At 39.8% G+C, this 12,763-nt stretch overlaps 1 protein-coding gene across 2 annotated transcripts in view; it reads left to right on the forward strand.

Moving 5' to 3' along the window:
* The window catches only part of taf7 (TAF7 RNA polymerase II, TATA box binding protein (TBP)-associated factor), an 87,310-nt gene that overhangs the window by 36,289 nt on the left and 38,258 nt on the right, over positions 1 to 12,763 (forward strand). For both annotated transcript variants that reach the window (XM_060927633.1, XM_060927634.1), the window contains 3 exons: positions 11,996 to 12,119; positions 12,266 to 12,324; positions 12,466 to 12,538. In XM_060927633.1, the coding sequence (XP_060783616.1) occupies positions 11,996 to 12,119; positions 12,266 to 12,324; positions 12,466 to 12,538 (256 nt within the window). The remainder of the gene's footprint in view (positions 1 to 11,995; positions 12,120 to 12,265; positions 12,325 to 12,465; positions 12,539 to 12,763) is intronic.

Raw genomic sequence — 12,763 nt, forward strand, 5'->3', positions numbered from 1 at the left:
TTACATCAGCACATATTGGGATCATATTTTATATACATCATTGTTTGCATTAGGGTCATGTTAAAGGAAGGGATTCAAAAGCCTATGACTTTTATATGTGAAGACGTGGTATGGACATCCTTTCTGCAATAGATGAACAAGATCACTGGGAAAATGATCAAGAAGGCACTGCCATATATTATAAGACATTGTTACCTTTTAAAGTAACACGGAGATGTTCCATAGGAAAAACCTTAAATGTTTCTCTGTACTATTGTGTAACTGAGGGAGGCTTCTCCTGAATCCGCTGGAACAGAATACATTGCCTTGCTAAAAACAGAAGTTTACGCATTAAAGTCAGCTGTGCAGTGGATAAAGAGGGCTGTCCTGAAGGTATACTCAGAAGAAACAATACTGGGTCTAAAGCAACTGTTGTGGAAAATTGAGCTAAGCTCCTTAGCAATATTTTCCCAGTGTCTGGATGTTAATGGACATTGCCAGATACAGTGATGATAGGTTCCCACTTTTTTTTTTACACTTCACACAAAGGGGAGAAATCTGGGGATTAATTTTGTGTAGAAATTGAGGAGTGTGCTGTACCCGTTGTAAAATTTTATATTGACTCTCCCAGAGTCTATTGCACATGAATATTTTCTTAGTGCAAACAAACGCATTTGACCACACTTTTGTGTTAAGCTTAATCCCCCAGGTACTTTTCCCATAGCTCCCTGGTTCTAATAGCATTGGCAGACTTGAAGGACTTAATTTCCCATTTAAAAAAAAAAATTCTTGTCATTAGAGGCAGTTAGATTACAATTAATAAGAGCTCTTTTAGTATGGCTTAAAATAGTTTGATCATTTGGGAATGTAAGATATGATTTAACAAAATGCCTCACTTGGAGAAAACCAAAAAAGTGGTTATTTGGTATTTTGTACTTGTTCTGAATTTATTTGAATGATATGAAATTACCATTTTCAAATAAATCAGAAACAAATCTTAGTTGCTTGGAATACCAGTCACCTGAAAATATTCATTCCTGTGTCTGGAGGGAAAGCTTTATTTTTAATTAGAGGTTGTAATGTTGATAAAATCTCTCCGGCCAGTGTGTTTAGTGATATCATGCCAGATTCTAAGTGTGCTAACCGTAATAGTTGTTTTTAACCTCTGCTGGGGGTTCACCAATGTTGGACGAAGTGAGGCTGAAAAGGGAAAAAATAGTGCAACACTGTGCATCCACAGGGGGCTCTCCTTGATGTAGAAAGTATTTAAGCCAACTTGATGATATTTGGGCATTATAAGCCCAGTTGTAGTAAAGGAAATTGGGAAGTGCCTGACCCCCACTGTCTATTGGCAACTGTAAAGTCTCATCTCATCTCATTATCTCTAGCCGCTTTATCCTTCTACAGGGTCGCAGGCAAGCTGGAGCCTATCCCAGCTAACTACGGGCGAAAGGCGGGGTACACCCTGGACAAGTCGCCAGGTCATCACAGGGCTGACACATAGACACAGACAACCATTCACACTCACATTCACACCTACGGTCAATTTAGAGTCACCAGTTAACCTAACCTGCATGTCTTTGGACTGTGGGGGAAACCGGAGCACCCGGAGGAAACCCACGCGGACACGGGGAGAACATGCAAACTCCAACTGTAAAGTCTTCATCTTTATCCTAGGTTTCTTTCCGCACCTTATGAATTTTGGCAGAGATCCTTCAACATCTAAAATGACTCTCCTATTGATCTTAAGTGGCAGCATTTGCATAGGGTAGAATATCCTGGGAAGTATATTCATCTTAATCAAGCTTATTCTACCCATCCAAGATAGATCAAACCACCTGTTAAGGTTATTTTTAACAGATGTCACAATTGCTTTAAAATTTAGTTTATACAGCTTTTAATGTCTGCTGAAACATTTAATACCCAGATATGACAGGAGTTACCCAGTACCCCCCCCAAATCACCCAATGGTAAGGCCTCTGACTTGTTATAGTTAATTTTATACCCTGAAATTAGGCCAAATTGATTTATGATCGATATTAAAGTAGGGATGGAATTCTCAGGGTTGGTAATGAATATGTCGTCAGCATAGAGCGAGAGTCTGTATTCAACTTTTCCTAACTTGACACCAGAAAGCCTAGTAGCCTAATAATTGGGTTCTAATAGCTTCTGCAAGTGGATCAAGCACAAGTGCAAATAAAAAAGGTGAGAGAGAACAGCCCTGACGAGTATAACATTTCGAAGCCGTCGGACATTGGAGTGTGAATTCAGACGCCTGATGAGTCCTATCTGGTCCAGTCTCACTAAAATGGGCAACACCTCTTCCAACCTTCTGACCAGAAGCTTGGACAAAATTTTACAATCAAACCCAAGCAAACTTATTGGTCTGTAGGATGTGCAAAGATCAGGAGGTTTATCTTTCTTTAAGATCAGAGAGATATGGGCGAGATTTAAAGTTGGTGGAAGTGTGCCCCTCTTAAATGATTCCATAAACATGTTAGTTAAGGGCCCCACTACAAACTTTGCCATCTTTTTATAAAACTCAGGCCCGAACCTGTCAGGGCTTGGTGCTTTCCCACTCTGTAGGGATTTAAAGGCCTCCAAGACTTCCTGGGCTGTGATCAGCCTCATCTCATCTCATCTCATTATCTCTAGCCGCTTTATCCTGTTCTACAGGGTCGCAGGCAAGCCTGGAGCCTGTCCCAGCTGACTACGGGTGAAAGGCGGGGTACACCCTGGACAAGTCGCCAGGTCATCACAGGGCTGACACATAGACACAGACAACCATTCACACTCACATTCACACCTACGGTCAATTTAGAGTCACCAGTTAACCTAACCTACATGTCTTTGGACTGTGGGGGAAACCGGAGCACCCGGAGGAAACCCACGCGGACACGAGGAGAACATGCAAACTCCGCACGGAAAGGCCCTCGTCAGCCACGGGGCTCGAACCCAGACCTTCTTGCTGTGAGGCGACAGCGCTAACCACTACACCACCGTGCCGCCTATGATCAGCCTATGCAGATCTTTTCTGCTTTCTGCTTTTTTTCTGTCAAAAAAACTTTTCCTTAAAAACGATGCACTTTGACACTCAGATGAGTATAATTCTTGGTAGAACGCTTTCATTATTTTATTGATAATTCTGGTCTTAAAATCTTGTTCACCCTTCTTATCTCTGAGCGAGGGTATTGCATGGAATGCTGCCTTACCCTGAACTAGATGGGCAAGTAGCCAGCCAGGTTTATTCCCAGATTCAAATAGTCTGTGCCTGGCATGAAATATTGCTGTCTCTGCTTTTCAAGTTAGCAAATGATCTAAAGCAGATCTGGCTGCTTCTAATTTCTTCAACACCGAAATGGAGGAAGACATTTTAAAGTCTCTTTCCAAGATAACAATGCCTCGTTCAAGCTCCAGCTATTTTGCTAATATATTCTTCTTCTTTGCAGTTGTGCAAGAAATTATGGACCCTCTGAGAAAGGCCTTGCCTGTTTCCCATAAGGTGGAGGCTGAAACCTTAGGGTGAATCATTTGTAGAAATAAAAAGTTCCCATTGATTTCCTAAATATGTCAAAAATGAAGGGTTGCTAAGAAGAGATGGATTTAAACACCAATGTCTAGATAAAGGGTCATAGTAAGGAAGCAGGAGTTCTGTAGAGCCTGATGAGTGGTCTGAAAGAACACATGGAACAGGCTTCAGTTCTGTCAAAGGCTGATCTAGAGACAAAAATATAATCAATTCTAGAAAAAGAAATTTCTCTTGTGCATTAGTGATTCTCCATGTGTCAAATAGGCCAAGGTCCAAGCAAAGTTCTCTTTCTCGTTTTTGAGAAATGTTGGGTTTTAGGAGGACTATAGTCCATCTCGGAAGCCAGACTGCAGTTAAAATCCTCTCCAAGGATTACATAAGGTGGGCATATTGAGGAAGTATCAGCCAGTAACTTGGAGTAAAATGAGCTGTCAAATGTGTTGGGTGTATAAACACTTCCTAGAAAAATTTGTTCGCCATATAGAAACCCAGTAATTAAAATAAACCTTTCTTGTGTATCTCACATTACTTTATTGAGCATAAAAGCAAGATGTTTGCAAATAAGTATTGCTACCCTTCTACTTTTTGAATTGAAAGGGGAGTAATAAATTTGGCCTACCCAGCTTTAATTTGAAATGTTCAGGGTCTGTAAGGTGGGTCTCTTTTAACAGTGCCACTTGCACTAGGGGTGGGTATTGCCAAGGACCTCACGATACGATACGCATCACGATACTTGAGTCACGATACAATATTGCGATATTCTACATAGTTCACTGAAAAATGTAAAATGCATTATGCATCTTAAAATCTGAATTGTATGTACATCAGATGATAGTGATAATTCATGGGACAAACTGAGTTAAAACAATGTAATTCAAATTATCCATGCCATTTTATTGTAACTATACGAGCCCAAGTTACAACATATTTGCAGGAACGACACACTGTCTGAAACACATTGAAAAGTGCAGTGTGCATCTTAGTCTCCCTGAGCACAATTATGAAACAAAGTGCAGTGTGGGTCAGTGTCCACACACTGAAACTGAATTGAAACCTCAGTGAATCATGTTTCTTCTGAACTTAGAGTAAATACTCAAAATAAAATGCAGTGTCTCACACACACTAAAATTGAAAATGCAAAATAAAAGTGCAGCTTCTTGCCTTCGGCCTTAAATGACAAAATTAAGTTCACAGTTACAGTAAGTCACACATCACTGAAGTAGATGGGAGGACTTTGGCGCTGTCCAGTGTAGTTTGCTTCGGGTCGGGTTTCGGTGGCTCCGGCTGAGCTAATATGTCGGGGTGGTGTCGTGCTAAGTAAGTTTGCAAGTTTGTTGTGTTACCTGAATATCTAATTGGAGTGAAACAGGTTTTGCAAAGTGCGTACTCTTTGTCCAGCTCACTGTTTTGTTTTGTTTTTTCTCCTTTCCTTTGGAATCCAAAGTACCTCCAAACATCTGCCTTAAAGTTCGGCGGCGTCTCTAGGTTTACGTTAACAGCCATGCTTGCTTGTTTTTGTTTTTTCCTCACTGCAACCGCCGGGGGAAAAAAGAGAAGACGAAGAGCGCCTTGCAGTGAGGTAGCGGCACAGCGACACCTCGCGGAGCGGAGGTGCGGAAGTCGTACTGGATTTACAACCCGTCTGAAACATGATTTTATTATTTGAAAAATATCGATATTCAAATTTTGAGTATCGATATTGAATCGGAAGACAAAGTATCGCGATATATTGCCGTATCGATATTTTTGCCCACCCCTAACTTGCACCTTATCTTTTTTTAAGCATGGGAAGTGTTTTGCGTCTCTTAACAACGTGGTTAATTCCCTTGACATTTAGTGTTATGGTTTTTGTGTTACTTGTTGAATTGCTAATTGATCAAAAAAAAAAAAAGAAAGTGATCCAGATTAAATGGCTAGATGACCCATGATGGTGAATATAGTGCAGTACAATATTATTTGGCCCATGAACTAGGTGAACTTTGCTAGTATGAATATTTCCATCTTCTAATGATGCGAAAACAACTCCATACCCCAATAACAATGTAAGCATGAAGAAAACATCCAGATGTTTTGAACTTTCATAATTCTTACAAAAAGTTACCTACTGGGTATTCCAATAGGAGCATGTGCTGCCAAAAGGAGTTTCCACTTCTGGGGGGGGACAACCCCTCCATATCCCACCCCCGCCCCCACAACATAACATTATTGCCTGTTATTATTCTGGCCATCTATCACCATAAAGCTTCCAGCTGATATCATCAACCACACAAGATGCCCTTCATTAACTGTAGACATGTCAGAGTGAGCATTATGAGAAGGTGACTATATCACACTACAAATAAGAAAAAAAAAACAAAGTAGAGTCAGGTTACCATTTATGCTTTAACAGTTCTTATGTTGAGATGCTCTCTCAAGATACAGCGCCCTCCACAATTATTGGCCCCCCTGGTTAAGATGTGTTAAAAGCATTAAAATAATTTTTTATTGCAGAAGCATAATCTCACACTGAAAATTGTAGAAAAATGTAACCCTTAACGCAAGTGAATTTAAAAAAAAAAAATCCCTGACTAAGAAATAATTATTTTTCATAAAATCACCTGTTCCACAATTATTGCCACCCATAACAATTCCTCGAAAATAAATGTAATTGAAGCATTTCTGTCATTTCTACTGTAGTTTATAAAGTTGATCAGAGTATCTAGGAACCTTTAATTAGTAATTCATCACATCCTGTTTCCCTGGGGTATAAATATGTGACACAGAGGCCTATTTCTCTTATCCACTCTTCAACATGGGAAAGACGAGAACACACCATTCAAGTAAGGCAGATGTGTGTCGACCTTCATAAGTCAGGCAATGGCTACAAGAAAATAGCCACTCGCCTACACCTGCCCATATCTACAGTCAGAGGAATCAAGAAGTTTAAAACAACTGGAACAGTGGCAAACAAGCCTGGATGAGGATGCAAGTTTATCTTGCCACCACACACAGTGACGAGGATGGCAAGAGAAGTAAAAAGTTCTCCAAAGCTCACTGTTGGAGAATTGCATCAAAGAGTAGCATCTTGGGGTCACAAAGTCTCCATAACAACCATCAGGCGCTATCTACATGCCAACAAGCTGTTTGGGAAGCATGCACGGAAAAAGCCTTTTCTCACTTAGAAGCATAAACGTAAATGTCTGGAGTTGACTAAGTGGTACTGGGACTTCAACTGGGACTGTGTGCTTTGGTCAGATGAGACCAAGATAGAGCTTTTTGGCAACAAACACTCTAATACATCACAAAAGATGAGTATGCGGAAAAGCACCCCATGCCCACTGTGAAGTATGGGGGAGGATTGGTGATGCTGTGGGCCTGTTTCTCTTCCAAAGGGTGCATGGCATCATGAACTCTTTGAAATATCAGGACATTTTAAATCAAAATCTGGTGGCCTCTCCCCGAAAGCTGAAGATGGGTCGTCACTGGGTCTTTCAGCAAGATCATGACCCTAAACATGTGGCCAAATCTACACAAAAATGGTTCACCAGACACAAAATCAAGCTCCTCCCATGGCCATCTCAGTCCCCAGACCTCAACCCAATTGAAAACCTGTGGGGTGAGCTGAAGAGAGTGCATAGGAGAGGACCCAGGACTCTGGATGATTTAGAGAGATTGTGCAAAGAGGAATGGTCGATTGTCCCTCTCTCTGTATTCTCCCATCTTGTGAAATGTTATAGGAGAATATTAAGTGCTGTTTTGTTGGCAAAAGGAGGTTGTACAAAGTATTAATATCAGGGGTGCCAATAATTGTGGCACACATGATTTCATGTAAAATAATTATTTCTTAATGTGGGATTTTTTTTTTTCCCACTGAATAAATGCACTTGAATTAAAGGTTGGATTTTTCTCTTTTTTTTTGCATTGTTGTCCTATATTAGTTTTAAAAAATGAATTTATTAGAAGCCTAAGAACATATCTTAACGAGGGGTGCCAATAATTGTGGAGGGCGCTGTATGAAGGCTGTTATAACAACAAAAACAAGCTTGTGCAGTCCTTAATGAGCTGAGGGAGTGCAGTCCCCCGATCAGACAAGATGAAAATCGTTGTTTGAAAGTGTCTCCTGTCTGACTTTATTCCAGTGTGTTGGGTTTTTTCTGCATCTCTTTGTGTTTCGAACTTGTGCTCAGTGCCATTGTGGTTCACAGTCAGTGTAGCCAGGAAGCACATGTTAAAGCGGATGCCCTTTTTTATCAGAGCCTAACACACACCGTTAAAGGCCTGCTGTCTCTCTTGAACCGAAGCAGAGAAGTCCTGATGTATGAAGATCCGCTGTCCTTCATATTCCAGGTTAGGCATTGCCCTCATTGCTGCCATTATCCTCAGTTTATCCTTGGAGTTATGAAGTCTGATAATCACTGGACGGGGACATCCGCGCCGCAGCCTCAGGCTCCGATGAGCCCGGTCAATTTTAATACGTTTTTTAACACCAGGACTTGCTTCTAGGCCAAGCACAGTGGGCAGCCAAGTCTCGAAGAAATGGACAGGGCATTTTCCTTCCGTGCCTTCTTTCAGATTGACAGCACGTTATCCCGTCCACTCCAGTTCTCCAAATCTTCCAGTTAGCAGCTATTACCTTTTTATTTTCTTTGCTTCAGCAAGTCTCCCCTCTCGGCCGGTCACCATGTCCTCCACACCTGAGACTCTTTGTTCTGCCTCGCTAATGCATTTCGACTGGCTTTCCAGTGTCGTGGACATTTTTTCCAAAGTCTCCATGAATTTTGAGAGCTTCTCTTTCATTATGTCGCTCAAGTTTTGAGTCATCTCATGAATCAGAGCCACGGTGTTCCCCGCTGGTGAAGCTGCAGTTTGGCTAGCATTAGCAGTTGTCTTTCTTTGCGAGTTCATTTTTGTCTGTTTGGACATCACTTGTTGTCAGAAGGACACCTTTGCTTCTCGTTGCAGATTCTTACACCACTTAAGCCCAAATGAGGATAATAACTTGCATTAAATATGATTAAAGATGAGTGGGAGCTGGAGCTCTGTGCAAGCACGTCTTCTAGCCAGCCATTGTCATGTGGTTCTGCAAGTTTAAATATGCTTAAATGGGCATTCCTCTGCCCAGTTTGTTGTCATGAATTATGAAAGTTTCACCTGAAATGAGCATCTGTGGAAAACAGTTGTGTTGATTTTAATCTTTTTAATAGTTTATGCTGTTCGTTTTAAAGGCTTTCTCGTATTATTAAGCATCAACTGACCTATAAAAATATTCAAAGAACTATACGTCATTTTGGCATTTATTGACTACCACACCATACAGAACATGCCTCTTTCTATAGAGACTGGTGCATGTGTCATTCTACTGGACATTAACGTTGCTGTAGAAAACACCAGGTGAGTGAAAAATTCTGCTTTTCTTGGTCGTTTCTCAATCTTTTTTCTATTTTTCTTCATGAACAAATGTATAAATGGCCTAGCTACAAATAAGAACACAAGTTTGTTTGTTTGTTTGTTTGTTTGTTTGTTTGTTTGTTTGTTTGTTTGTTTGTTTGTTTTCATTACAACTGGGAATGGAAAGCTTTAGGTGGGTCAACCCACTGGACAGCATTGTATTTACTATTTGAAAGAAAGGAAAGTGGTTAAAGTTTATCAAACAGCAGGTGTAGTGGTGATGATCATTGTTTTATAATTTTTCAATAAAACTCAAACTTACCTGATATGCAATTTTAAGAGTTAGGCTCACTCAAATGCAAAGCTTCTGGAGGAACTAAAGTAAAATCTTGATTAATCCAGTAAAACTTGAAGTATTAATTAAATAAAATGAAACCAAAAGAAAACAAGTTGGACGTGATAAGGGTGATAATCACATTGTGAATGAAAACAAACTGAGTGAGTTTGGCACAGTCGTAAAATTCCGGCTAAGTATTTCACAACGTTCATGATTGTTAATGTGTACCATACAATAGAAAAATACAATGAATGTCCATTTGAAATGAAGATTCACCAAAGATATTTATTTTAAGGTATTTGATTACCATTTCTCTGATTTCGATGAATTCAAAGTCTAATAATCTATTGGATATTATGCCGTGGTTATTTTTACACATGCACCTGCTATGGTCGGCTTCCCTAGAATTTCATAAGCAATAACACGGCCGGATTGAGGTGATTGAACTAGTTTTGTTGGAACTTTATTGATGTCACTCTTGAATAATTGCTATAAAAATGGCAATTTTTCCACAAATATTCAACTTGTCCCATCAGACAGGCAGATGTGGATTTGACTTGCCCAGACTGAACATTTGGTTGTCCCGGACAGTCGGACTACGGTTAATGTCAAGCCCTGTCTGTTTCAGATGAAGGGGGGGGGATTTTTAATAGGTCTAAAATGAAGTGTGAAATATAAGCCTACAAATACTTTTAATGGTATTGATAATTAGAAAATGATAAAATCACTGTGTTGGAGAAAGAGTTTTTAATATCTGTACATAACATCTTTTTCCTGTACACTGTCATCCTTTCTTGCATGTAAACCTTTCTTGTGTCTGCATCTTAAGCTGGTGATTACTGTTTAACTCTGTATATACTACACTACAGATCTGCCCCCTTCTTCAGACACTTCAAGTTTCATACTTGCCTGTCTCTCGACAGACCGGAAGGTGCAGGGAAATTTGATGAACAATATTCTTACTTTAGCAAACAATGTTCGTCTACATCAGGTTAGACCAGATATGACTCCTAAAACAGTGCAGCCCATAAACAGTATTTTTACTAATTATTCGAGCAAATGCTTTTTACTCACCCCATTTTCAGAAAAGTGGGGATATTTTCTAAAATGCAGTAAAAAAAATCTGTGATTTGTTAATTCACGTGAATCTTTATTTAACTGATAAAAGTACAAAGAAAAGAGTTTCAATAGTTTTATTGACCAACTTGATTACATTTTGTAAATATAAGCAAAGTTAGAATTTCATGCTTTCAAAACACACCAAAAAAAAAAGTTGGGACAGAAGCAAAGTAAGACTGAAAAGTTTATAGGATATTCAAGTAACACCGTTTGGTTTTAATTGGTAACATGATTGATTAGGTATAAAAAGAGCAACAACAAAGGCTTAGTCTTTGCAAGTAAGGGTGGGTTATGGCTTACTCCTTTGTGCCAAAATTTGAGAGAATTGTTCAATTCAAAAAGAACATTTTTGAACACATATTTTAGGTCTTTCAAAATCTGTAGTACATAATATTGTGAAAAAAAATTAGTAGAAATTCAGAGACCTCTCAATATGTAAAGGGCAAGGTTGGAAACCACTGAATGTGTGTGACCTTCGAGTCCTCAGGCAGTGCTGCCTGAGAAACTGTCATGCTAATATGCCAAATATAGCCATGTGAGCTCGAGAGTACTTCGGAAAACCATTGCCGTTTTAACACAGTTCACTGCTGCATCCAGAAATGCAACCTGAAACTGTATTACCCAAGGAGGAAGCCATTCATCAATTCTATGCAGAAATTTCTCTGGGCCTGAACTTCCCTCAGATGGATCGAAAGACGGTGGGAATGTGTGCTGTGGTCAGAGGAGTCCGCATTTCGGCTTGTTTTTTGGGAAAATCGAGTGTCGAGTACTGTGTGCCAAAGGTGAACACAGCCATCCAGCTTATCGGAAGAAGGTGCGAAAACCAGCATCTGTGATGGTATGGGGGTGCATCAGTGCCCACGGCATGGGGGAGTTGAATGTGTATGAAGGTACCATTGATGGATTGGGATATATTGAGATTTTCAAGAGACATATTAATCAAGGCAGCATCTCTTCCCAGGAAGTTCATGCTTATTTTAGCAGGACAATACCAGGCCTAATTCTGCACGGGCTACAGCAGTGTGTGTGCGCTTGACTGGCCTGCTGCCAGTCCAGATCTGTCCCCTATTGAGAATGTATGGTGCACCATGAAGAGGAGAATCAAACAATGGCAACCACAGATTGTTGAGCAGCTGAAGTTTTGTATCAAACAAGAATGGACAAAAATTCCAATTGTAAAGCTGCAACAATTAGTATCCTCAGACCCCATATGATTTTAAAAAGTATGATTCAAAGGAGAGGGGATGTAGTACAATTGTAATAGTGGCCCTGTCCCAACTCCTTTTTTTTGGGGGGGGGGGGGGGGGGGAGTGTGTTGCAGGCATCAAATTCTCTAATATGGTTACAAAATACATTTAAGTTGGTCAATAAAACTATTGAAAAATTTTTTGTACTTTATTTAAAAGGTTAAATAAAAGTTTACTTGAATTAGCAAATTGCAGAACTGTTTTTATTGCATTTTGGAGAATATCCCAACTTTTCTGGAAATGGGGTTAGTACATAACACACACCCAGTAAGAACTAAGCCACAGAGAAACAGACAGCACTATGGTAGCCTGGGTCACAGCTGATCAGCATCACCAGAAAGATTTGGAAGTTGAATTCCAATAGTCCATCAGACATTAATAGTCTGAGCAGTTTTCTTTTATCTCTTGTATTTTGAGATGTTGGTGTGTACTTTGGATGGAGACCTTTACCCTCCTCTAGAGGAGCCCACTGGGACTGTAGACTCTAAAACCAAGAAAAAGGATAAGGACAAAGACAAGAAGTTCATCTGGAATCATGGCAGTAAGTTTCTGCTTCCTGTATTGAAATGTGCTGGTAAAGGTCATAATATAGATATCACAGATGGATCTGATGTGGCAAAAGCTTCACATATCGTGGATAGCTCAGACTTGTATTTAACATTTTTTATAATTTGTTTTTCTTTCCAGTTACCTGCCCTCTGAAGAACACACGAAAAAGGCGATTTAGGAAGACTGCGAAGAAGAAGGTAATGTTGTATTGTTTCTCTTGGGCTTTTTCTGGTCTTTATTTTTATATATAATGTATGTGTCTCTGTCTGTATGCATGTGTGCTGTGTTTAGAATTTTCACAGTTGAACTCTAACCCTCTAACGTGCAATGTTTTGCAGTACATTGAGTCCCCAGATGTAGAAAAAGAGGTGAAGAGGCTCCTAAGCACAGATGCTGAAGCTGTCAGTGTTCGTATCCCTTTCTGTTCCCCTTGCTCTCTTTTGTGATTTTTTTTTTTTTTTCAGGGCACTCATGACACCACCAAATGAGCTATATTTATTCAAACCTTACACTTCGCATTTAGGTTTATTACAGCTTTTGTATTCGTTTCAAATGAACAGAATGTAATGCACCGTTTTAACACCAGCTGTCAGAGTTGAGCTGTAGAGTAGAGCAGTGATAGAATAATGAAGTAAT

The sequence above is a fragment of the Neoarius graeffei genome, chromosome 8, assembly GCF_027579695.1.
Source record: "Neoarius graeffei isolate fNeoGra1 chromosome 8, fNeoGra1.pri, whole genome shotgun sequence".
Lineage (NCBI taxonomy): Eukaryota > Metazoa > Chordata > Actinopteri > Siluriformes > Ariidae > Neoarius > Neoarius graeffei.